The sequence below is a fragment of the Perognathus longimembris genome, chromosome 16, assembly GCF_023159225.1.
Source record: "Perognathus longimembris pacificus isolate PPM17 chromosome 16, ASM2315922v1, whole genome shotgun sequence".
In the NCBI taxonomy this organism is placed as follows: domain Eukaryota; kingdom Metazoa; phylum Chordata; class Mammalia; order Rodentia; family Heteromyidae; genus Perognathus; species Perognathus longimembris.
The window spans coordinates 12922630-12948448 of record NC_063176.1 but is presented as its reverse complement, the minus strand read 5'-3'; the positions used below and the strand labels follow the sequence as shown (position 1 = coordinate 12948448).

General features: G+C 39.9%; 2 protein-coding genes across 3 annotated transcripts; one reads left to right on the top strand and one right to left on the bottom strand.

Annotated features, from left to right (window-relative positions):
• Positions 1-799: 799 nt before the first annotated feature.
• On the bottom strand, positions 800-3357 carry C16H4orf46 (chromosome 16 C4orf46 homolog). Its single transcript, XM_048364917.1, has 2 exons — positions 2856-3357; positions 800-1527 (listed from the first exon to the last, which is right to left on the bottom strand). The coding sequence occupies exons 1-2, from the start codon at positions 3030-3032 to the stop codon at positions 1372-1374; spliced, it is 333 nt and encodes a 110-aa protein (XP_048220874.1). The 5' UTR covers positions 3033-3357; the 3' UTR covers positions 800-1371.
• A 172-nt stretch (positions 3358-3529) lies between these two features.
• Positions 3530-25581, top strand: Etfdh (electron transfer flavoprotein dehydrogenase). 2 transcript variants are annotated; one of them, XM_048364914.1, is made up of 13 exons: positions 3532-3715; positions 8205-8345; positions 8985-9214; positions 10152-10233; positions 10629-10747; positions 13511-13588; positions 15635-15781; positions 17483-17623; positions 18730-18873; positions 19267-19435; positions 22797-22979; positions 24078-24299; positions 25132-25581. In XM_048364914.1, exons 1-13 carry the CDS (start codon positions 3682-3684, stop codon positions 25293-25295), a joined length of 1854 nt encoding a protein of 617 aa, XP_048220871.1. In that variant the 5' UTR covers positions 3532-3681; the 3' UTR covers positions 25296-25581. The 2 variants fall into 2 exon arrangements, with proteins under 2 accessions (XP_048220872.1, XP_048220871.1); XM_048364915.1 differs by lacking the exon at positions 18730-18873 and having other exon boundaries at positions 3530-3715.
• The last annotated feature ends 238 nt before the right edge of the window (positions 25582-25819 follow it).

The window sequence follows — 25819 nt, the reverse complement described above, 5'->3', positions numbered from 1 at the left end:
AGAAATATCAACTGTGAAGGCAATCAACCTTAAAAATAAGTTGGGAGCTGGGTGCTGATGGTTCATGCCTGTAATCCTAGCTACTCAGGAGGCTGAGATTGGAGGATCTCTATTCAAAGCCAGCCCAAGCAGAAAGTCCATGGACTCTTATCTCCAAGTTACCACCAAAAAGCCAGAAGTGAAGTTGTGGCTCAAGTGGTACAGCAGTAGCCTTGAGCAAAAAAGCTCAGGGACTACAATTAAGGCCAAGTTTAAGTCCCATGACTGTCAGGGGGAAAAAATCGGGGGGTGGGGGGGAGCACATTTTCTCTAGACATATTTTCATTTTCTAAAGTAAAAGCTTTTTCAAAAAGCATCACACAATGGGAAAATTTACTCATCATCTGTTTTTAAATGTTATAAAAATTAAAGTTACTATGCTGAGGGTGATAGTATGCACCTTTAGTCTGGCACTCATGAAGGCAGAGTACTGGAGTTTGAGGCTAGCCTTGTCTACATAGTGAGATCCTATCTTAAAACAGGAAAGAAAGAAGGAAGGAAGGGGGGCTGAGAATGTGGCCTAGTGGCAAGAGTGCTTGCCTCATATACATGAAACCCTGGGTTCGATTCCTCAGCACCACGCGTATAGAAAACGGCCAGAAGTGGTGCTGTGGCTCAAGTGGCAGAGTGCTCGCCTTGAGCAAAGAGAAGCCAGGGACAGTGCTCAGGCCCTGAGTCCAAGCCCCAGGACTGGCCGAAAAAAAATAAATAAATAAAAGGAAGGAAAGAAGGAAGACCTCAAGTCCCCATAAGGAGAATATTTTCCCTTTACATAAATGAAGTTCAAATTCATACTTTTTTTTTTAGGAAAATACTCCTAGTCTTCATGCTAAAAAATATGGAGAAACAATAGGTTTTAATTATAATTGCCAAGTGTTTTACTCAACAAAAAATTGGGGAGTGTCAGTTCCAGATGCTGTGGGTGTGGAAGTCATAAAACATATCTCTGCTTTGAGAGGCCTTAGCTGAAGGAGCTGGTCCTCCCCGGCAAATTCAGTCATGTCACTTGGGTTGTAACATGAAACTCAGCTCCACTTTTCTGGCATTCTCCGCGGCTTTCAAAATTATCTGGTCATCCTGTGTCACTGGTTCAAACTTTCTACTGAGAGAAATAACTTTCGTAGAGGAATTTGAAGCTGTTTAAAGAATAGAAAGTATTTAAGGATAAACAAGTATTTGTCATCATAAAAAAATCACATCAATATTATACTTTCACAAAGGTCTAGAAAACCAAGCAAAATTTCATTCTGAGTACACAGAAACGCTGGAGATTGTCCTCTACATATATGGTACATGTGCAAATCGATGAGAAAGTGAATTATACAGTCATAATCAGTTGTCAGGTTTCAAAGAATCATAGCCTTCTTTCAAGAGGTCTCTCCATGTCTTAAGGAAGCGAGCATTTTCTGTACATTTAAGGGCAATCTCTTCCACTTGAGCCGATACTGCAGATGTAGCCTCTAGAAGTTTGGTTAATGAAAACGCTGCCTGAAAGTATATATAAAAAAAAACAGTCAAACAGGTGAGTTTTGTTTGTTCTTTTTTTTGGTGCTGGGAATTGAAGCCAAGGCCTTGTGCAGGCTAGGTGAAAGCTCTACCAACTGAGCTATATTCCAAATCCCAGATTTGATAGACTGAAAACAGCTAAAAACTTTTGACTCTAAGGCCCAAATGTTTTTCTTTAAAAGCGATTGGCTTTCAAAGTAAAGCACTAGCTCTTTCACAGAACCTAAAAAATTCTCTAATCCCACGCCTTGCACATGCTCAAGCACAGCCTTTACCACTGCGCTCTACCTCCGGGCCTGAAATTTGAGGAAACACATCTATCTCCTAGAAAAAATATTCGTTATGAGTAAAATATAACTCAGTATTTTTGTTTCCTTTAGCTCAACAAGTCAACTTCACTCCAGGTACCAAAACATTTAAGATCATAAAAAGGTAGAGAAGAAAAACAAATACTCCGGGCTCTGAAGAGTATCAACAAAATCACACACAAATTCGAAAAATCCCACTTCTTAGTGACATACATTCGCTCTTTTAATCAGTGTTCTTCAGCTAAGAGATAAAAGAACACTGTACCTAAGATAACACATCTGTCTTTCATTCTGCATATTTACTAGTGACCAGTTTTGTTCTGGAAAAAAAGAAAAAGAAACCGCAGAGGAGCATTTTCTCCACTCTCAAAAAAAAAAAAAAAAAAACAAAGCCAATACTTGTCCAAATATGAGATAATGGAACTCAGTCCCCAATTCTGCACGGGAAGCTCAATTCCTCAGAGCTCTCGCTGGAAGGTTCCGCGCCACCTGCCCTGGAGCGCGCCCGTCCTGCAGATTCGGGATTCCACCGACACCTTCCCTCCCATGCATTCTAGAAATCCGAGGGGGGGAGGCGGGCAGCAAGGCAGAGAACTCCCCGCGGGGACCCCTGCGCCCCGGTCGCCGCCAGGCTCCGCCCCTCCCCCCCACCCCCAGCGGGTCCGGCACACCGGGCAGAGCGCTCCCCGCCGGCTGTGGGCGGGAGGGCGACTGGCAGAGCTCGAAGCCCGAGCACATCGGGGGGAGGGGGGTAACCAGGGGCCGAGGGGTGCACCCGACCGCGCCGTTTCGGATCACGGGCTACGGGTGGCTGCAAACACAAGGCCGGACCAGAAGAAAGCCGAGGGTTGGGCGCCTGGCGGCGGGCAGCGCCAAACCGGGGCCTCGCCGGAGCTGGGCGGCACCGCGCGTCGGGCCTCGCTGGGCCAGGGCTGGCCGAGTGCCTCAGCCCCGCCCGGGTCCCCCCCCCCCACCACCCCCGGGTCCCCACCCGACACTCACGTCTCCGATCCGCAGCTCCACTTCCTCCAGGGGGTCGGCCGCTCCACCGTCGCTCGGACTCGGGGCCCGCCGCCCCAAACTCACGCCTGAGAAGGATGCTGAAGACGCGTCCGAGGAGGGAGAGGAGGGAGGCGGCGGAGGCGGCGGGCAAACCTGAAACGCCTTGGCATCAGCCATGGGGAAAGCGGGACCGGAGCGGCGGGACCCAACAGCTGCCGAAAGTCTTTCAACCGCGCGCGCCCAGAGCCAGAGGCTCCGCCCCTCCCTCCCGAAATCCCGCCCCGTCTCCTCATGAGTCTCCGCCCAGAAACATTAAGACTTTCTATTCGTCCGGACGGCCGGTCAGCTGTCAATCAAGTCACCTTGGGCGGCTCCCCGCCCCCTGCACAAACATCTACTCGGGCTGTTCGGACGCTTGTAAAACAACTACAACTCCCAAAATGCTGCGCGATGCGCCCCGCCTCCTGTTGCCTCCAGTACGCATGTGCGCGGGGGCTCCGCGCCTTCCTGGGCTTTCCCACGCTACAGGGAAGAGGAAGTGCAGGCCCGAAGCCGCAGGCGTATCTGGGACTTGGAGTCCCTCGTCGTTGGAGTTCCTCCTTTTGACGTGACCCGGAAGTCTCAAGTGGCGCCGGCGCAGAGCGGGAGAGGGGGCGGGAACGCGGCGAAGCAAGGGCGGTCGGCGGAGAGGCCAGCTTCAGCCGGACTGAGGGAGCTTCGCCGTAGGTGATGGCGCCCCCCGCGGCCTAGGAGCCCAGCGCCCGCCGCGAGCCTCTCTGACAGGTCTCCTCGCCGCGTCGGGCCGAGAGTCCTCGTTACCTTGAACATGTCGGCGCCGCTAGCCAAGCTGTCCTGCCCGGGTGAGAGGGTCCTCCGGGTGGGGACCAGCCCAGCCAGAAGGAGACGTGGGGGGGGGGGGTGGGCAAAAGAGACGGGGCCGCCCCAGCGGACCGGGCACCGCCACCCCCTTCCCAGGCTGAACTAGGGCAAAGGTCAGCGCCGGCTGCGCCTGGGCACCCCGACATCCTCTCGGGAAGTTGGGATAAAAGCGACGGGGCCACCCCAGAGGACCGGGTACCCCCCACCCCCAGGGTTGAACTAGGGCAAGGTCAGCGCCAGCCGCGCCTGGGGGCCCCGGCACCCTCCCGGGAAGTTGCCCCAATTGGAAGAGTTGGCATCTAGGGTAAAGGTCACGGGCGTAGGAGACAACAGGTAGCCTGGGCCCCGTGGACCTCCGAGTCGAATCTTCCCAAATCCCGACGCCCGCCCGACTCGTCCCAAGGAGCAGGTGTAACTGTTGCAAAAACGGAGAAGAACTTCTGAGAAGTTTGCAAGTCTGGCCCTGTGAAGTCTGACCTGTCACGTTCCACCACTGGTCCTGTCTAGATTACACGGAGCTAGCCGTGTTTCCGCCGTATTCCAAATGACTGCTAGTGTGCTCCTCGAAGCAGGTGGAGGATATTTAAACATTTACTTGAAAGCACATATAACTCAAACGAAAGTTTAGAGGCCCTTCAATTTTATCACAACTGGCTTGTTTTTTTCAGTGCTTACTGAAGTTGTTTGATTTCTGGAATCCATAAGTACACATATTGCACATTTAAGGATCTTTTATGTAAATTTCATGAGAGAATCTTGGCCCCCATATCTTGAGTTAGAATTTAAAGTGTCTGTTACCCATACATCTATTACATCATCGACTTCTTTGCTGTATGGGCTTTTCTTTGGGGGGAAGGGGTGTTGTTTATTGTTTCGTTTTGGTGCTGGTTCTGTGGCTTGAACTCAGGGTCTGGGCGCCTGAGCTTTTGTGCTCTTAACACTTGAACCACAGCTCCATTTCTGGCATTTTAGTGGTTAATCGAAGATAGGAGTCTTATGGATTTTTCCAGAGCTCAGCCTCCTGAGTAGCTAAGAACCCAGCAATTTTGGATTTTATGGACATTGTTCTAGTCACAGGCAACCATGGGCCAGTGTCTATTTCTTTTCCTTGGATGATAATTCATTGTTGTTGTTGTTGTTGTTTTTCCTGTCAGTGGCTGGGCTTGAACTCTGTGCCTGGGCACTGTCCCTGAGCTCTTCTGCTCAAGACTAGCGATCCATCACTTTGAGCCACAGTGCCACTTCGGTTTCTGGTGGTTAATTGGAAGTAAGAGCCTCAAGTACTTTCCTGCCCCGACTGGCTTGGCACCTAAATCCTCAGATCTCAGCTTCCTGAGTAGCTAGGGAGCCGCGCATTGTTATTTTAATAGCGATTGTTAGCAATACATGCAACAAAGAGACAGACACAAATGTGCTATTAGTGATATTAGTGACAGGGTGGTGTGAGTTCAGTGGGCTTTATGACTTCACTTCTCACCCAGAATTACTTCACACTACCTAAATTCAAACCTCTAAAGCCAGATGTCAAATTTATTTTCAGACAAGGAGTAAAGGTTAACTTTTTTTTTAATCCCCTAAGGATTAAAACGCCAGTTACAATTATTTCAACAAATCGTTACCAGTATAAGCAATAGAATTCGTTTGCATTTTCCCATTAATTTTCAAAAGTAAATAACACAAATTTCTTAGCATTAAGTACATTGTATCAAATATTTTAAATGATGACAATATCATGAATTCTGGAACTGAGTAAATGTCTCATGTACTTTTTAGATTAGATTTAGATTTAGATTAGGCAAAGAATTGTCTAATGTTTCAAGCATTCCAAGTATTGTGATTTTTGTATGTATTTCCAAGTAAAGAAAATTAGTTTCCTTGACATTTTTTTTTTTTTTTTTTTTTTTTTTTTTGGCCAGTCCTGGGCCTTGGACTCAGGGCCTGAGCACTGTCCCTGGCTTCTTCCCGCTCAAGGCTAGCACTCTGCCACTTGAGCCACAGCGCCGCTTCTGGCCGTTTTCTGTATATATGGTGCTGGGGAATCGAACCTAGGGCCTCGTGTATCCGAGGCAGGCACTCTTGCCACTAGGCTATATCCCCAGCCCCTCCTTGACATTTTTTTAATCAAATGCAGGTGTATTCTGCTTAAAAGGATAGAGTTTAGCTACTATAAATCTTTTCTCCTACTGCATTCATCATAATCTTTACCTATTATTGTCTTATGCCAACACTTCTTATAATCTATCTTCTTGATGAGAGCCATCCTAGTAGTTATAAAGTAGTATCTTATTGTTGTTTTCATTTGTATTTCCTACTGTTCATGGAGTTAAGAGTCTCTTCATGTGCTTCTTTGGGAAAAAAAATGGCTATTCAGATCTTTTGCCCACTTTTTAACTAATTTGTCTTTTAGCTTTAGATAATATTTCTTTAAATTCTTGACACAAGTTCTTTATCAAATTTATGGCTTAAAAGTATTTTCTCCTATTTTTTTTGTTTGGTTTTGGTTTTGTTTTGCTAGCCCTGGGACTTGAACTCAGGACCTGGGCGCTGTCCCTGAGTCTCTTTGTGCTTAAGCTAGTGCTCTACCACTTAAGCCACAGTGCCACTTGTGGCTTTTTTGGCCAGGTTGGCTTCAAACACAATCCTCAGATCTCAGCCTCCTGAAGAGCTAAGGTTGCAGGCGTGAGCCACCAGTGCCCAGTTTGTGGATTATATTTTAGCTTTAATAGTATCATTTGAAACACAGATGAGGTGCAGGATTTTTTTTTATAATTTTGATCATATCAAAAACTGTTGCTTAACTTGAGGTCACAAAGATTTATGTGCACAGGAGTTTTGTACCTTTACTTCTTCTTTTTCAGTCTTATGTCTTTTTGAGTGAATTTTATATCATAGTGATTTTTTTTCCAACTTTTCTGTTTTTGAAATAATTTGCCTTTAAGAGGAGTTACAAAGATCATACAGAGTTCCCATATAGTTTTTCCCAAGCTTTAGTACAAATATCAAAACTAAGAAATTCACATCAATGAAATGTTGTTATTTAACTACAGACTATACTCAGATTTCTTTTTACTACTTTAGGATCTAGTCCAGGGCACTGAATTGCTTTTAGTTGGCATGTCTCCTTCGTCTATTTCAATGTGACAGCACCTCTGTCTTTTCTTGTCTTTCATGACCTTGATGCTTTGCTGCATAGTTGTCAAGCATTTTGTAGAATGACTCTCAATCTTAGTTAGCATTAGACTGATGTTTAAAGATGTTTGGAAGATGTATCACACAGACGTGAATCCTACTCATTGCATCATTTCAGGGAGTATGTGTTAATATCCCTTGCTTGGCATTTAAAGTTGGTCATGAGCTTGGGGGTGGGGAGAGTCTGGATCAAGTGATAGAACACCTACCTAGCAGTCTTGAAGCCCTGAGTTCAAACCCTAGTACTATAAAACAATAAATAAATAAGCAAATAATGTTGGTCACTTGGTTAAAATGGCTTCTGTCATATTTACTATAAATTTACATTTTTAATACTCGTTTGAAAATAGTTAATAAGTCCAGTCTATTCTCAGTGGGAAAAAAAATAAAAGATTCTGTGGATATTCCAGTACTTTGGAATTGTGACTTTATCAAATCAAAGATGTGCCAGATGCCAGTGGCTCATGCCTATAATCCTAGCTACTCAGGAGACTAAGATCTGATGATTGAGGTTCAAAGCAAGCTTAGGCAAAAAAGTCCATGGGACTATTATCTCTAATTTAGAAAAAAAAAAAAAAACCCTGAACATCTGTTGCTCAAGTGGTAGTATGCTAGCTAGCCTTGAGCAAAAAAAGCTCAGGGCTAGGCTGGGGATATGGCCTAGTGGCAAGAGTGCTTGCCTTGTATACATGAGGCCCTGGGTTCAATTCCCCAGCACCACATATACAGAAAATGGCCAGAAGGGGCGCTGTGGCTCAAGTGGCATAGTGCTAGCTTTGAGCAAAAAGAAGCCAGGGACAGTGCTCAGTCCCTGAGTCCAAGCCCCAGGACTGGCAAAAAAAAAAAAAAAAAAAAAGCTCAGGGCCTAAGTTCAAGCCCTAGGAAGAAAAATGATGAAAGATTTTCACACAGAAACGGTGTATATACTATTTTGCTAATAGCTTTCTAATTACCTCACCATATCTTTAATTTAAAATGGCATTTCAGGGCTGGGGATATGGCCTATTGGCAAGAGAGCTTGCCTCCTATACATGAAGCCCTCGGTTCGATTCCCCAGCACCACATATACAGAAAATGGCCAGAAGTGGCGCTGTGGCTCAAGTGGCAGAGTGCTAGCCTTGAGCGGGAAGAAGCCAGAGACAGTGCTCAGGTCCTGAGTCCAAGCCCCAGGACTGGCCAAAAAAATAAATAAAATAAAATGGCATTTGATCGTATTCTGTTTCTGAACTTCTTTTGTTATATTATTCTATCCTTTCTTATAATTTCATAATTTTTATGCAGCATATCATTGCTTCCATGCCTTAAAATTTAAGAAAAGTTATCTGCCTGTGTGTGCTACAAGATGGTCTTCAACTTCCGTTGTACCTCAAATTACTACCCACTACACTATTCATCCCCGGGATAAGGACAAGCGGTGGGAAGGTAAGTACAGTTTGGGTATAATATTGAGAGTTTTCTAGATATTTTATATCCTTTTGTGGCTTGTAATGTTTTAATTTTTAGTTTTAAAATACCTAATAATATCTACGACTTTACCAAACATATTACCTGTTTTTATTTAGTTAAATAGATATTTGCTAAATTGATAATAATGAATTTTGAAGCCAAAAGTTGATTTGTGCTAAACAGATCCTAACAGAACAACAAACTAATGCAATAATAAACTTAATAGAATTATTATGAAAAGCACAGAGGAACATCTATAAACCACACTTATAGTGTGTATTCTAAAATAATAAAAATGCTCAGGGAACTGAGATCTGAAGATCACAGTGCAAAGCCAGCCTAGGCAGAAAAGTCCACGGGACCCTTATCTCCAGTTAACCACCGAAAAGCTAGGAGTGGAGCTATGACTCAAGTGGTAGAGTGCAGGCCTTGAGTGAAAAAACTAAGATACAGTGCCCAGGCCCTGAGTTCAAGCCCCAGTATTTTTGTGCCAGTATCAACATAAAAATAATAAGAACAAACTATGGTAAAACATTCTCAACCAGCAAATGATTTATAATGTTGTAATAAGATCGTGTTAACCTCAGAATTTTTTTTTTTAATTTTGCCTCTCAGGAGTGAATATGGAGAGATTTGCAGAGGAAGCAGATGTGGTGATAGTTGGAGCAGGCCCTGCAGGGCTCTCGGCAGCTATTCGTCTCAAGCAGTTGGCTGCTGAGCATGAAAAGGACATCCGTGTGTGTCTGGTGGAGAAAGCTGCTCAGATAGGAGCTCACACTCTCTCAGGGGCTTGCCTCGACCCAGGTGCTTTTAAAGAGCTCTTCCCAGACTGGAAGGAGAAAGGGGTATGAAGAGCTCTCTCTTATACAAAGTCTAATCTTTACAGTATCTATTTCCAGATTTTTGGAATACAGAAAATGTTTTTCAAGTAAGGTGTGTGTGTGTGTTTGTGTGTGTGTGTAAATACGTAATTTAAAAATACAAGTTCTGACAGAAGATTTGTGCTTACGGTATTAACTTGTACTAAGAGATGATCTTGTAAAGGGTCTCTAAATATCAGTCCCTAAAAATAGTACATTTTTTTTCTCTTAGCCTTAAACTTATTGCAGGTTTTCTTTTCTTAGCTTTACATGTTCTAGTTCATCTTTTTTAAAAACAATTTTTATAAGCCAGGCATCAGTGGCTCACACCTATAGTCCTAGCTACTCAAGAGGCTGAGATCTGAAGACTACAGTTCAAAATTAATCCAGGAAGAAAAATCTATGCAACTCTTTATCTCCAGCTTACTACCAAAAAGCCAGAAATGGAGCTGTGGATCAACATGGTAGCCTTGAGCACAACAGCTCAGGGACAGTACCCAGGTCCTGAGTTCAAGCCCCAGAACTGGCACAAATTTTTTTTAAGTTAGGACTTATTAATAATATAAAGGAAAAATAAAAATTCTCTAAGTTTTTCAGTAAGCAGAACTTTAGACTTCAAGCTAAACACCTAGGCTAAACTCTTACAAATCTGGAGACACGAGATTCTCCTTCAAAGATGTTTTGAGAACCCCAAGAAATAGATTTCTAAAATAAAACTGGCAAGGGTCTTATTCAGCTTTTTTAAAGATTGCTATTCATCTTAAAAGAGCCAGAGAAGAGATTTGCAGTTATAAGATTTTCAAAGGAAAAAAAAATTTAAGAGAAATTTCTTTCCCTTTTGTCTCCTAAGTAAATTTATATCTTTTAATTTGTATTTCCCTTACAAATATAAACTAAGAACATTTCTTTCTTTCATTTCAAGGCTCCACTTAACACTCCTGTAACAGAAGACAGATTTGGAATTTTAACAGAGAAATATAGAATTCCTGTGCCAATTCTTCCAGGTACAGTACAGTGACAAATAGTCAGAGACCCATAGAATTCCAAGTTGGAAGGAACTGCTTATTTCAATGAATTCTTCACTTGAGAAAACAAGTTCAGAGATGTGAAGGATTTACCCCAAAATACAGTTATCTGACAAGAAAGCAGAACTGGACCCTGGTTCTTTTGTCTTTCAGTCTAGAAGTATTATGGTCTAATAAGCCATCCAGTAACTTTTGACTTAGTGCTTAATTTTTTAAATTTAACTAACTAGAGCTTTTAACCAAAATAATAAAAAATAAGTTAAAGTTATGACCAAGATAACATGTGCATAAATACACATAGATACAAATTGTTAATGTTTGGGCATGTTTTATTTGTGAAAAGTCAGATCTACAAATTAAGTCTATATTTTCAGGTCTTCCAATGAATAATCATGGCAATTACATTGTGCGCTTGGGACATTTAGTAAGCTGGATGGGAGAACAAGCAGAAGCTCTTGGTGTTGAAGTCTATCCTGGTTATGCTGCTTCTGAGGTCTGTATAGTTTTGTTTGTTTTTAGTATTTGTAGGAAGTAATTTCTTTTTAAAATGGAACAAGAATTTTTTTGTAATTTTAAAGGTGATGTACAGAGAAGTTATAGTTACATGAGTCAGGTAGCATCTGGGGGGGTTGGAAGGGGGCAGTCCATTTCAGTAAATTTAAACAAGAATTTTACAGTGTAAAACATTTTTTTAAGGCATAGAATTTTACAATTGCAAGATTAGAAAGAACCTTAAGAGACATAATCCAAGGAGTACTTGTACTCCTTATAGGTTGTACCCCAGCAAGTGATTTTGTGCCTTATAAGTAGCACTTTAATCTTTTCCTAGTATTGAGTGGAAATTGCCTACTGTTTTATATTATATAAAAGGAATCAGTGCCCTCCTCCAAAAACAATTTCTAGTCACAATCATGTTCTGCTTTCTCCTCCCACCTTTACTCTGGAGCTTTGTGTTCGTTCCCAGGCAGAGTTTTCTCATTTCTTTCAACCATGATGGTATATAATTTGAATTTTATCAATATTCTTGTTGTCCCAATTTGAACACATTCCTTTTCAATTCCCTTTATAAAGTGGTACTCATAATGAGTATACTGCTTTAAACTTAGTGTGAAACAGAACTATTTTCTTTATCCTAGGAACTTGTTTCATTAGTTCCCTGCAATAGCATTTTTGGCAACCATATCAAACTGTTAGCCTTCATTATATATTACTGGAGAGATGAGAAATGAAATCTTCTGCCAACTCAGGAGAATCCTCTCCATAAATTGAAAGAAAAAAAAGAATGAAAGATTTATTATTAAATAAGCATTAAATCTAGACTGCATTGAAGGCCAAGAATGAAGTCTACTTCTTTTAATAGCCAGGCAGGTACATTCTATTACATAGGTGTTAATTATCATTAAACAAAAGTTGTGCTCTTTGGTAAGCTGCAAATTATAACTTGAAGCCAACTAGTCCAGACTTCTACAACACAGGGTGACAGCATCCTCTTCGATGGTAACACCACAGAATGATTATCCCCAAGAGATCTTCGTGGGCTGTAAAACTGGCATGCGCTTTAGTTAGCTTTTTTAAAGTCTACATGTGTCTCAGAGAAACAGACAAAGAACTTGCAATAGTTGGGCCGAGGAAGTACTGAAAGAAAAATGAGGTGTACAAAGCAGTTCTTTCCTTTATATCTTTGGTGTCAGGAAAAATTGAAATTGGGAAAAAATGTTAATTGAAATAAAACATATTTGTCCCTCTTATTGTACTTTTTGCTACAAATTTGTTTTCCCAGCTCATACATAAGTATTTGGGTTTTTGGACCCCAGTGTGTGATTTCACATTGCTCCTTGTTAAACATTCTTGACTGGGATCAGTGTCAAGGGTCACAGGTAGGTCATTTGTAGGGTGCATTGCTTTCACTTTCTGAGTATGTATACAGGCTCTCCTACCTCTCATCTTTTCCTCAACTCCTGAACGATCATCATCAATGTGGTCTGAGTAAATCAGATTGATCTTTTGGTCAGTTTGTGTGTTTGTTTAGTACCGTAATCCAGACTTCAGCTCTCTCTCTTTTTTTTTTTTTTAAATGTTATTGTCAAGGTGATATACAGAGGGGTTAAAGTTGCATACATAAGGTAATGAGTACATTTCTTTTTTTTTTTTTTTTTTTTGGCCAGTCCTGGAGCTTGAACTCAGGGCCTGAGCACTGTCCCTGGCTTCTTTTTGCTCAAGGCTAGCACTCTGCCACTTGAGCCATAGCACCACTTCTGGCCGTTTACTATATATGTGGTGCTGAGGAATCAAACCTAGGGCTTCATGTATGAGAGGCAAGCACTCTAGCCACTAGGCCATATTCCCAGCCCAATGAGTACATTTCTTGTCAAACATTGTTACCCTCTCCCTTGTTTTTCTCCCACTTTCCCTCCCTTCACCTCCCTCCCCTCTCAGCTCTTTTACTCCATATTCATTGCTGTTTACCCTGTTTTACCTTTTCAGTCTCATGCTCCTTGTCATGTGATTCCAGTGTGTACATTTTGTATGTTTCTATCCAAAAAAAGTTTTTTTCTCAGAGATGAACAGAAATAAGGGTTAAATAGTATAATTTGTCATCTCAAGAGTATGACAGGGGTTGGGGATTTAGCAAGCACAAGGCCCTGAGTTGGTCCTTGGGGCGGGGGGTGGGGGTGGGGGGGCAGGATGACATTTTCTGCCTTCTCCTTGCTCCAAAAGTGAATTCCACTAGACTGTATTTGCTTCTCTCTGTTTTCATTTCTTTTTTTTTCTTTTTCTTTGGATACGAAATGTTAATTCATTTGAGAGATAAACTGTAAGATTTTCTGGCCTTCATTTCCTATCTTTACTGAGTTAGTGTCTAAAATGAGCTTCTTATCTAATCTTACCAGTTTCTTTAGTAATCTCTCTTAATCACCTCATCCTTTTCTTCTCATTAAAGTTGTGGCAATAATTTCATTTCCTACTCTTTGATCTGTGTTCTCTTATTCTGTGAAATGGTAACATGAAAACATGTGTCTTTTGAACATTTCAAAGCTTTATTTCTGTAAATCTAAAGAATTATGTTCATTTTCTTAGAAATCCAATACTTTTTTTTTTTGTCTTTTCTTTTTTGGTACTGGGAATCAAACCCAGGACGTTGCACTTGCTAGGCAAGCGCTTTGCCACTGAGCTACATTCCAGCCCTCAAGACTGTTTCTTTTCATACTTAGTATGAATTCTGAAGAGGTAATAAATTTGCTTTTATTTTTTTTAGGTCCTATTTCATGAAGATGGTAGTGTAAAAGGAATTGCTACTAATGATGTAGGCATACAAAAGGATGGTGCACCAAAGGTAAACCTAATAGTTATGTGCTTAACAAACTGACCAGTAAAGAAGAAACAACTCAAACTCAATAATTTAGGCTTTGCTATAAACTGGATATTAACTATGTGGAGTTTAGAATATATTAATATGGATTTTTCTTATTTTGTTGAATATAGAAACAATAAGAAACTATAATACTTTTTTAGCAAGGAGAAAAGCTTAGCAACAGTGTCCAGGCCCTGAGTTCAAGCCCCAAAACTGATAAAAATTAAAATAAATATAACAAAGGATTCTATTTCCTGTGCTCTTCCAGTCTTTAACTCTTGTTAGATGGGAAATACCTTCAACTTGCCAATATATTAGGCCAGTTGTCTTACTTGACCTCTGTGTGTGTGTGTGTGTGTGTGTGAGAGAGAGAGAGAGAGACATGAGTAAACATTTCACAAGAAAAATAGAAGTTATCAGTAAAAGTAAACATGCAGAAATGCTCAAACTCTAATAATGAAACATTTTTTACTGTTCAGTCTGAAAACAGCTTGGTGCTTATCCATACAAAGCTTACTGTGTGGTCAAACACTTAGTGAACTAAAGGTTCAACTATTGAAACGTGGTTTAAAACTTGGGGGAATCTATTAAAGCAATAAAAATGAATGCTTTGTTTGGGCTGGAGGTATGGCTCGAATGGTACAACACCAATTAGCCTTGAGTGAGAAAGAGCACTGGACTCCAAGTTCAAGCACTAGTATCAGCAAAAAAAACAAAAAGGATAAAAAAGGTAATAAGTTTGTACAATTGCTTTAATCAAATCACGTTATAATGTTAAAACAACTATATAGTAGACACGTGTAAGTATAAACCTACTAATTATATGATTGTGTATACACATGCATACAGATATGAAAAAAAAAAAACCACTGAAAAAATCTGCCAAGCGCAGATGACTCATACCTGTAATCCTAGCTACTCAGAAGGTTGAGATCCAAGGACCGAGGTTCAAAGCCAGCTGGGGCAGCAAAATTGAAGACTCTTAACCTGCAGTTGACCAGCAAAAAGCCAGAATGGAGCTATGGCATATGTGATAAGAGCGCAAGCAGGCTTGAGTGACAAAGCTAAAGAACAGTGCCCAGGCACTATATGCTAATAAAAATATTTTGAAAGATAAAACTGATTTCTCTTGCTTTCTATGAAAAAAAGAAAGACATGCTTTATAAGAGGTTTCCTGATTATTTTGTATTCTTCTTTTCAGTATCTTTATTCAGCCTCCTGAGTGCTGGGCTTTTTGCTAGGATTCAAACGTGTACCACCATTCTCATTGAGGCTTTTTATACAGGAGAAAACAGTTTAACAGTAGGGGAAAAGTTATAGTGAAAAGTAGCTGAAGAGTATGTTTATTGTGATCCTACTGGCATAATAATGGATATACGTATTCTTTTTATACATTTTTATTCATAAACATTTTCTGGAATGGTTCCCAAGAAAACTTTTTTGACTCATACAATAAGTCTAGAAAATCAAGAACAGTGAAAAAATGCCATCTAACTTTATTTTCATTTGTCGAGTGTTTGTTTCGGAGGGTTGGTTATTCTCATGAGAGGCGGTAGGGCTTTTGAACTCAGGTCAGCCTCACTTGGCATTTTCACTCAAGGCTGGCACTCTACCCCTTGAGCTAACACTCCACTTCAGGCTTTTTGTTGGTTATGTGAAGATGAGAGTCTCACAGACTTTCCTGCCCAGATTTGCTTCAAACCTCATTCCTCCAGGTCTCAGCCTCCTGAGAAAGTAGGATTATAGGCCTGAGCCACCAGTACCCAGCTTATAAAGAGTTTTTAAAAAGAGCATGCTTTTTTTCCTAATAGACATAAGATCAAATTTAGATTGAATTCATTCCATTTACAACAGTACTCTTTCGTTTCATTTCTATTACGATATATTAATTGTACAAAGTGAAGAGTTTGTTGTGACTTATTTCTAATATATATTTGCACTATCCTGTACCTGAATTATAGCTCAACTTCAAACTGATGTGAGTATACATCGTCCAATGTCACCACTTAACCTGTTTTTGCTTTTCAGACAACCTTTGAAAGGGGACTAGAGCTACATGCTAAGGTCACCATTTTTGCCGAGGGTTGCCACGGACACCTTGCCAAGCAACTGTATAAGAAGTTTGATCTGAGGTCCAGTTGTGATCCCCAAACCTATGGGATTGGACTGAAGGAGGTATTCTGGTTTGACAATTTTAATTTTGAAAAATGAAACTTAATTTATATTATTATATACTTTATAAAATTGATTTTATGGTTATATTTCTTAATGGTTATTTTTCTTAACGTGAAATATTCATTGCAACTAAAAATATTTGAGTACTTTTCAAGGAGCTGGAAAATATTACTAACCATTACATTAATGACCAAATTATTTTTTTATTCTGGAATTGTTTTATTAATTGTTGCTTGAAATGAGTCTTAAACTTGAAAATATCTGAACTCTGCTACATCATACAAAGAGTTGTTTAATCAAAATTGCGATATGAAAATGATTTAATATAAATAATATACACTCAATCGGGGTATATTGATCTGCAATCTAAAATTTAATTAAGTATTATAAATCCTTTTAATTTATCCATCCTCTTGTGTGTTTTTCCATATCAGGCTGCTCAAGCATGTAAAATAATAATTTTAACCTTTTTATTTTCTTTTGTTTTCTGAGTGTATCAGGGTTTGAACTTAGTGCCTTGAATTCTTACTCAACTTTTTCATTTAGTGCTGTCAGTCAAGAGCCATGCTTTGAGAATAGCTTTTGTTGTTGTTGTTGGATAATTGGGGATAGAGTCATGTGGACTTTTCTGCCCAAACTAGCTTTGAACCAAAACCTTCAGGTCTCAGCCTCCTGAGTTGCTAGGATCTCAGCTCATCCCTGAGCCGCCAGCACTCACCTGTAACCCTTTATGTAACAATTTTAAGCCAGATGTGGTGACACACACGTACAATCTCAGCACTTCGGAGACTGAGACAATGAGCACCAGTTTAAAGGCAGCCTCATCTTCACAGTAAAATCCTATCTAAAAAAAAAAACTAAAAACAATGCTGGTGTAGTGGTAGTAACTACTCAGGAGGCTGAGGATCACCGTTCAAAGCCAGCCTGGTGAGACAAGTCTTTAAGACTCTTATCTTCAGTTAGCCAGCAAACAGGAGCACAGTTCCTGAAGTCAAGCTCCAGTACCAGCACACACACGCACATACCCACACACAAGAAAGAAAAATGATAATTTTTAGGGACGGGGGAATATGGCTCAGTTGTGAAGCACTTGCCAAGCGTGTATGAGGTTCAGTATCACTCACTGTCTTCCCCCTGAAAACACAAACTTAGTTATAGGTCAAATCTCATTCAAATTTTATATATAACTAAATCCAATATATAGTAACTAATGGCTTGTTTTGGTAGATACACATACCAGACCTTTAAATAATATTTCATATGAAAATTGTATGAAATTTTAAATTTACCAGTCTGAAAATAGAATAAACAATTTGTTTTCATTATAAGGAGGTAAGGACAGGAGAGAATAAACTATTAACAAATAACGTGTATTAAAAAACAACAGACCTAAAGTATACAGCTCTGTTAATTTATATCATATTCATTTGTAACCACCATTGAGTGAATATCAGCACCCTAAGTTTCCCTCATCCTTTAAGTAGTGCTTCCTATATATCACAAAAATCTTAGCAGTTTGAAACTCTTTGTCTTTTAAAGGATTCATAACTTTCTAACATTTCTTTACTCAGATTCATCATGCTGCAGGTTGAAATAATTCTTTGATATATGAGGTAATTTTCTTGTGATGCTCATATTACAGTTTTTCACTTGTAATTAATAATATAGCAGTTTGGGGGATTTTTGGATTTTGTTTTTTAGCTGTGGATTATTGATGAAAAAAAGTGGAAACCTGGACGAGTAGACCACACCGTTGGTTGGCCACTAGACAGACATACATATGGAGGCTCTTTCCTTTACCATTTAAATGAAGGTGAACCTCTAGTAGCTCTTGGTTTTGTGGTAAGTTATAACACCTCATGGAAAATTCTGCTAGTTATAGGATTATCGGTGTTGTAAAACAAGGGTTTTGGATGATACTCAGAAGTTTACTTTCTAACTTCATCAATATGTAATATGCTTGGGGCTACTGTAGACATTAGTCTACTTAAACACACAGGCTATAGTAATAATACCTACACTCCAAGCATGGTGCTAGAAGCTTTACAAGGTGTGTAAGTAAGTTTATTTCATAGTGGGTTGGTAAGAAAACTGAAGTCCAAACAAGTTAAATGTTTCCAAATATACACATTATATGATGGAGTCATTTCAAAGTCCATTTCCACTATGGCATGCTGTCACTAAAATGAAATTAGCACTTGATTTCAGCCTATAACTTCTAAAACTTAACATCCATTTCTACTTTCTTATCCAGCTACATTTGAACACTATAAGGAGTGGAAAAATTAGTTTCTACACTTTTCAGTTGATGGAAGCATTGTAGTTTAGTGTCAGAATTAGACTTGTACATGACACATGGTTAAATTTATGCATCACTGAGGCATAACACTTGCTATCCAGTCAAGTGTTCAGTGTATCACATTTGAGGAATTAGTCTTAACAGTAGGAAAAAATATGGTTTTTAATTTCAGGGTTTTGATGATGCCTTATAAAATGTAACTTCTATAGTAACCTTTTCCTTTTTTTCTAAATGTAATTTATGTCCTTTTTCTTTACTTTTGACTTAGAAGTACTATGGTTTAATTACTAGTTTACCTCTACAATTGATGTTGTCAAGGAAGAAAAAGTTACAACTTTTTTTTACAACTTTTGTAGAAACATTATCTGAGAAACTTATCTACAAATATTTTTCTGTTAGATTTTGATTTCCAGAGCACATTAATTTGCTAAAATTTAAGTTTTGCTGCTTTAAATTCATGGTATCTTTTTGTTTACCATTTACACAGATTTTGTAGTTATATTTAAATTTGCATGGATTTCTATAATTACTTTGTATATAAAATATCATGTAACATACAAGATTCCTGATACTGCTCACATTTTAGCTTGACTTGCAATTAAAATAGCTAATTATGTTAAATGTCAAATTGAAATATAAATGTTTCAAGGTTGGTCTAGACTATCAGAATCCATACCTAAGTCCATTTAGAGAGTTCCAAAGGTGGAAGCACCATCCCAGCGTTAAGCCAACACTGGAAGGTGGGAAAAGGATTGCCTACGGAGCCAGGGCTCTCAACGAAGGTGGCTTTCAGGTATCCTTATTTTCATTTTATAAATGTGAAATTGAAAATGTACTATGAATTAATTTAAATAAATAGAAACATCTTACAGAAAGAAAATGTGTTTAATCCAACTATGGACACAATAATTAATTTATATCATGGATTTACTTTAAAAAATGTATTGATCTAGGGGCTGGGAATGTGGCCCAGTGGTAGAGTGCTTCTTCTGTTTATGTGATACTGAGGAATCGTATCCAGGGTTTCATGCATACGAGGCAGGCACTCTACCACTAAGCCACATTCCCAGCCCTGCATTCATTTTTACATGTTTTTCAGCCTTTCCCTATAGTTCTGGAAGATTTGCTTTTCACTGTTCAGTTTTGCCAAATTCAAGCTGACATGTATTCTCAATTTTTCTTTCAGTCTATTCCAAAACTCACCTTTCCTGGTGGTTTACTAATTGGTTGTAGCCCTGGTTTCATGAATGTTCCCAAGATCAAAGGTACCCACACAGCAATGAAAAGTGGCAGTTTGGCAGCAGAATCAATTTTTAATCAACTAACTAGTGAAAATCTTCAATCAAAAACACTAGGTAAGAAATTCCTATTATAGGAAAGAAAAATGTTAGGTATATCTATTTGATATTAAAAGTTTTGCATCTCTTTTTTTTTTCTTTTGCCAGTCTTGGGGCTTGGGACTCAGGGCCTAAGCACTGTCCCTGGCTTCTCATTTTTGCTCAAGGATAGTACTCGACCTCTTGAGCCACAGCGCCACTTCCAGCCTTTCCTGTTTATATGTTGCTGGGGAATTGAGCCCAGGGCTTCGTTCATGCTAGGCAAGCACTCTACCACTAAGCCACGTTCCCAGCCCTGTATCTCTTTCTTTATACAAAGTATTAATAGGTGTGTTGCACTAAACACAGCATGACCTACTCTGTTGTTTTTTTTGTTTGTTTTTGTTGTTGTTTTTTTTTTTTTTTGCCAGTCCTGGGCCTTGAACTAAGGGCCTGAGCACTGTCCCTGGCTTATTTATTTTATTTTATTTTTTGCTCAAGGCTAGTACTCTGCCACTTGAGCCACAGCGCCACTTCTGGCCGTTTACTATATATGTGGTGCTGGGGAATCCAACCCAGGGCTTCATGTATGAGTCAAGAACTCTTGCCACTAGGCCATATTCCCAGTCCCCTACTCTCTGTTCTTAAGAGAATTTTAAAACAATGTTGTTCTGGTCCAATCAAAAGTAAAAAAGTAACCTGGTGCAAATGGCTCACAACTGTAATTCTAGCTATTCAGGAGGCTGAAATCCCAAGAATTGAAGTTTTGATACCAAGGTGAGCAGAAAAGTCCATGAGACTCCCATCTCCAATTAGCCAGCAAAAAGCTGGGCTAGAGGAGTGCTCAAGTAGTAGAAGCACCAGCTATGAGCAAGTACAAGGCCCTAAGTTCAAACCCCCATACTGAGCCAGGTACTGATGACTCAGACTTGTAATCCTACTTAGTAGGCTGAAATCTGAAGATCATGGTTCAAAGCCAACCAAGGCAGGAATGTCCATGTGATTCTTTAGTTACCCACCAGAAAACTAAGTGGCTCTGAGGCTCAAAGTAGTAGAGTGCTAGCCTTAAGCACTCAGCACAGCACCCAGTCCCTGAGAGTTCAAGCCCCATGACCAAGAAACAAAACAAAACAAAAAAATCATACTGGCCAAAACAAAAGGCAAAAGTATTTTAAAAGTATGTATTTATACAACATATGTACACATTTTATAGAATATATGTATATTATGCAATATTCTAAAATATATGTACACATAAGTGTCCTCTCTACCTAGAATACTTCAGATTTGACAGTACTTCATTTATATTGCATACATGCAAAGTACATAGAAGTACCTTGCAGACTGGAGTTATCTTGCAGGTGCTGTGACAGAAAGGAACCGCCAGCCCTGACAGTATTAGTTCATGAAAGGCAATGAAAACTGTTTTTCTCCTGAGTTCTTAGATATATGCACCAACCTTAGGTAGTGTTAATGATTTCCTGTAAGAAACTAGATGCATTAAGCAACAAAACTTATTCAGGTTCTACAAGCTAGAAGTCCAAAATCAAGGTCGTGACAGGACCATGTTTCCTGGGGTCTCTGTAGGAGAACCATTTCTTGCCTCTCCAAGCTTCTAAGAAGCTTAAGCATTTTTTGGCATTTGGCCATCTTTCATGTTATTTCTCTTAAGAGAATTCTGGTCATATTGGCCTGGAGACCCACAGTAGACCTTACCTAATTACATCTATAACCTTCTCATTTCAAGGTTACAGGTATTGGGGCTAGAATTTCAAATTGTATTTTTGCAAAGACACTTTCAACTCATAACAGTAGTAGTTCCAGTGATGACTTATAAACTCATTTTGCTAAATTTTCAAACTCGGGGAAAACATTCTGAAATAAGAATTCAGACCTGGGGGTTTAGTTCACTGGTAAGAACACAAGCCCTGGGTTCAGTCCCCAGTACTAGAATTTGTGTGTGTGTGGCTGACCACCTATTTAAGAATTACGTTAGATTGCTGCAGACTACGGATTAAGCACGAGGAGGAATGGTTGTAAATGGTACTAGGGAGGAGATATATGGGCATTCCCCCTGGGCAAGACCAAAGGAGAGATGGTGTTTGCTTCCTCTGTAGTTAACCTTCCTCAGGAAAACATCCACAGACTACATAAACAAGTGTAACTACATTCAAGTACAATTACTTTTAAAAAATAGGGTTATTGTACACCAATGGCTCACACTTCTAATCCTCCAAAACCAGCCTGAGCAAACAAAAATTTTTATCTCTAGCAAGAAAAATTTTTGGCTGATGGCGCATCCTTCTGCCTTGCTGAGACAATTCTTTTTGTGTTTATTGTTGTGATTTCAATCGTTCTTGGAGTGCATAAAAAACAGTTTGGGAGGCCTATCTGGGACCTTTCCATCCAGGGGAGAGGTGTTTGGGAGCCCTTTTCCCTCTGCCTTGTGGAAGCCCTGGGGATTGGGTGACTGGTGTTCTTGGACTGGAATTCCACCCAAGCCCTGGATTCTCAGCAATGTGGGGAACGGGGGCTCCAGCGAGAACAACAACCAAGCACTGTCAGGTATGAACCAAGGCATGAAACACCAACACCACTGGTAAAGTATTCCTTGGTGGCTGGGGAGATTTGGGCATCTAGTTTGCAAGACATCTCAAGATTCCAGTTGTACAAGGTTTGAACACAACAGGGGTGCACAAGGACCCTCTAGTTAGGGAGTTTGAATGCACAGGCCTTTGGAGATTGGTCATGTAGTTTGCAAGGTATCTCTAAGCTCTACTTGTACAATAAAGCTTCAGTAAAGGGAGGTTGAGTGCAGGGTTGTAGAAGAAACCTAAGGGGGGGGGGGAGTTTCAGTACAATAGGGATGTACAGGAAATTTCTTCTCCAGGAAAGGGAGGTCGAGTGTACCAGGAAACTTATGCACGGAAATCTGCGGAGAATGGGAATAGGATTCTAGGCCTAGAGAAACAAGGAAAGGCAGAGCTCAGGGGGCTCCTTTTGGACATTCCTTTGTTTAGTTCACTAGGAAAAATGTTAAATTCACCATATTATTGTAAAGTTGTGTTCTCTATCGTTGACTTAAATGTTGTTCGTTGGCATCTTTGTTTGCCATTCTGCCATGACATGTTTTCTGTCTTCATTGCTATAAATTTCCAAGTTGATGGGGGGTGGGGGGGGGGCAGAACTAGAGATCTGGCTCAAATGGTAGAGTGCCAGCTGTGAGAAAGAAAAAAGGCCAGAAAAGAGCTCAAGGCCTTGAGTTAAAGCCCTGGTGGCAGAAAAAAAAATAACATGCTGAAAATTCACTCATCAGGTAATTCAGTAGTGAAGTTTGACAGGAGTATTTTATGTACCTCTGGTCAATTTTCTGCTTAATATTGCACATTTTTCATAAAAGGACTCCATGTAACTGACTATGAGGACAATCTGAAGAAATCTTGGGTCTGGAAGGAGCTATATGCTGTTAGAAATATAAGGCCATCCTGTCATGGAATATTGGGCGTATATGGAGGGATGATTTACACTGGACTGTTTTACTGGATCTTGAGAGGAATGGAGCCATGGACTCTAAAACATAAAGGTAACAGTCAAATATATTTGACAACAGTATTATAACCTTTAAAACTTCGTGTGCAGGCCAGGCATCAGTGGCTCATGCCTGTAATCCTAGCTACTCAGGAGACTGAGCTCTGAGGATAATGCTTTAAAGCCAGCGTGAGCAATATGGTCCATGAGACTCTTACACCCAATTAACTACCAAAAAACTAGAAGTGACACCGTGGCTTACTGATACAGCACTAATCTTTAGCACAGAAGCTCAGAGTGCCCAGGCCCTGAGTTCATGCCCCAGGACCAGCACAAAAAATTTATGTGGAGGGCCCATAAGTTAATAAGGGAAGTGAGATCTTTATTTTAAAACTGCTTTAATTGCAACTATCTTTTGAACAGCATACGAGAGGATTTTAAAGAATAGTAGTATATAAAGATTGATCTCATATTACCATATTTTCAAAGTTTTTGTCATTTGTGGGGCTTGAACTCAGCACCTGGGCCCTGTCCCTGACCTTTTGTGCTCAAGGCTAGTGTTCTATCACTTGGAGCCACAGAGCCACTTCATTTCCTGGTCATTATTTGGAGATAAGATGAGCTGGCTTTGAACTATGATCTTCAAGTCTCAGCCTCCTGAGTAACTAAAACTAGAGGCATGAGCCACCAGTGCTCAGCTAATTTCAAGTTTTAATATGCTTAAGAAAGTACTTGAGGCTGGGTGTGCTGTTACCTACAGTTTCAGCACAGGAATTGGAGTTGGAGACAGGCGAATCATATTTGTCTACATAGCAAGCAGCTACTCTTGAGCAAAGTCAGCCTGGGCAAAGTGAGATCCTATCTGAAGAACTAGATGAGTATAGTGGCTCACACCAGCCAGGAAATAATATCATATGGCCCTGTTTCAAAAACTGGAAAACAAAAAGGCAAAGCTATACACTGTGACCATATCTCAAAGAGAGGGCTGGGGTACGCGTAGCTCAAGGGCTCTAACAAGTAGAAAGTCTAGAGTTCAATCCTCACTACCCAACAGTAAATGGATGGTTAGTGCATGGGGCCTTTGGCTCAATTCCCCAGTAGCACAAAGGAAACGATACTGAAAAACTATTAAGGATTCTCAAAATTGTTGAAGGTTCTGACTCGGATCAGCTCAAGCCAGCCAAGGACTGTACTCCTATCGAATACCCAAAACCTGATGGACAAATCAGTTTTGACCTCCTGTCATCAGTAGCTTTGAGTGGTACTAATCATGAACACGACCAGCCAGCACATTTAACTTTAAAGGATGACAGCATACCTGTAAATAGAAATTTGTCAATATATGATGGGCCTGAGCAGCGATTCTGCCCTGCAGGTTAGTAGTGATTTCTTTTCATTTAAAAATTTTTAAATACAATTATCTGCTTCCAACATTGTAGGAATATATTCCTTTGTGAAACTATTTCATTATTCAGAAATTGTTATAAATGACTTTTACATTCAGCTTATTTTTGATTGAATAGCTGACAATTTTAAGCCTAGTTCAGATGATACTTCTCCAAACACACACTCAGACCAAGATAAAGCCTGTGGAAAATACCACCAGTTCTTGTAACTTTCTAAATGATCATTTCTGTCATGGTAGCCTGAGTGTGAATGTGTACATGCACATGCACATGCACATGCTAGGCTAGTTACATTAATTGCAAGGAATGGTGCTAAACTTTCAATTCAATGTGAATACTAAATCTTGTAATGTCGAGCTTTCAACAATAATACCAGATCTCAAATGATACAATAGAACAAATAGTGTTCTATATATGAAAATTATTAAGTCCTCAAAGCCTTGATACCAGAATATCTAAACTTTGGGGACAGGAACTTAACTGTCTTAACTTTAAAAAAATCTTAACATTAACAATAGAGTATAAACTCCTGTGGTCCAATTTCTTTCAGTCTTTTTCAGACAGTTAAGTGTTGACTATGCATTAGTGAGCTAACTAAGCCAGTCTGTTTTACCTTCCTTTTTCTATATGTTTTTGCTAAATTCAATAACATACACCCAGTTAGTGTTAATATTCTTTATGGGTAAAAATATTAAGAAAACATCCTTTAAAGTCTCTGGAGCTATTCCTTCTAGGATTTAGTGTTTTGCTTTCAAATTTAAAAAAAAATTTAAGTTAGCAACTCTCATTTTTATTTTGCAGGAGTTTATGAATTTGTACCTTTGGAACAAGGTGATGGGTTTCGGCTACAGATAAATGCTCAGAACTGTGTGCACTGTAAAACATGTGATATTAAAGATCCAAGTCAGAATATTAACTGGGTAGTGCCTGAAGGTGGAGGAGGACCAGCTTACAATGGAATGTAAACTAAAACTGATTTCATTTGCCAGCACATTTGATAACCCATTTCTGTTTCTGTAAATTGTAAATGTACTGCAGTCAAACTTTAAAATGCTCAGAGGTGAACAAGTTTCCTTCACAAAATAGTGGTAAAAGTTTATACTGCATCTAAAAGTATTCCCTAAAAATCATGAAATATTTCTCTTAAAACTTTACAAAGGGGGCTGGGAATATGGCCTAGTGGTAAAGTGCTTGCCTCATATACATGAAGCCCTGGGTTCAATTCCTCAGCACCACGTATATAGAAAAAAAGCCAGAAGTGATGCTGTGGCTCAGGTGGTAGAGTACTAGCCTTGAGCAAAAAGAAGCCAGGGACAGTGCTCAGGCCCTGAGTTCAAGCCCCAAGACTGGCAAAAAAAAAAAAAAAATCCTTTACAAAGATGTAGCTACCACCTAAGCTCTTTTGGCCTTCAAAGATTTCAGTAAGAGCAAAATGCACTACTGAACTGCATTGTACATTTCAGTGTCCAGGTACATATACAGATTAGTT

Coding starts and splice junctions, on each gene's coding strand:
- C16H4orf46 (XM_048364917.1), bottom strand. CDS start 3,032: ATGGCTGATGCCAAGGCGTTTCAGGTTTGCCCGCCGCCTCCGCCGCCT. Junction 1,528..2,855: donor TGGAGCTGCGGATCGGAGAC/GTGAGTGTCGGG, acceptor ATATACTTTCAG/GCAGCGTTTTCATTAACCAA.
- Etfdh (XM_048364914.1), top strand. CDS start 3,682: ATGTCGGCGCCGCTAGCCAAGCTGTCCTGCCCGG. Junction 9,215..10,151: donor CAGACTGGAAGGAGAAAGGG/GTATGAAGAGCT, acceptor TTTCATTTCAAG/GCTCCACTTAACACTCCTGT. Junction 24,300..25,131: donor GCAGCGATTCTGCCCTGCAG/GTTAGTAGTGAT, acceptor TTTATTTTGCAG/GAGTTTATGAATTTGTACCT.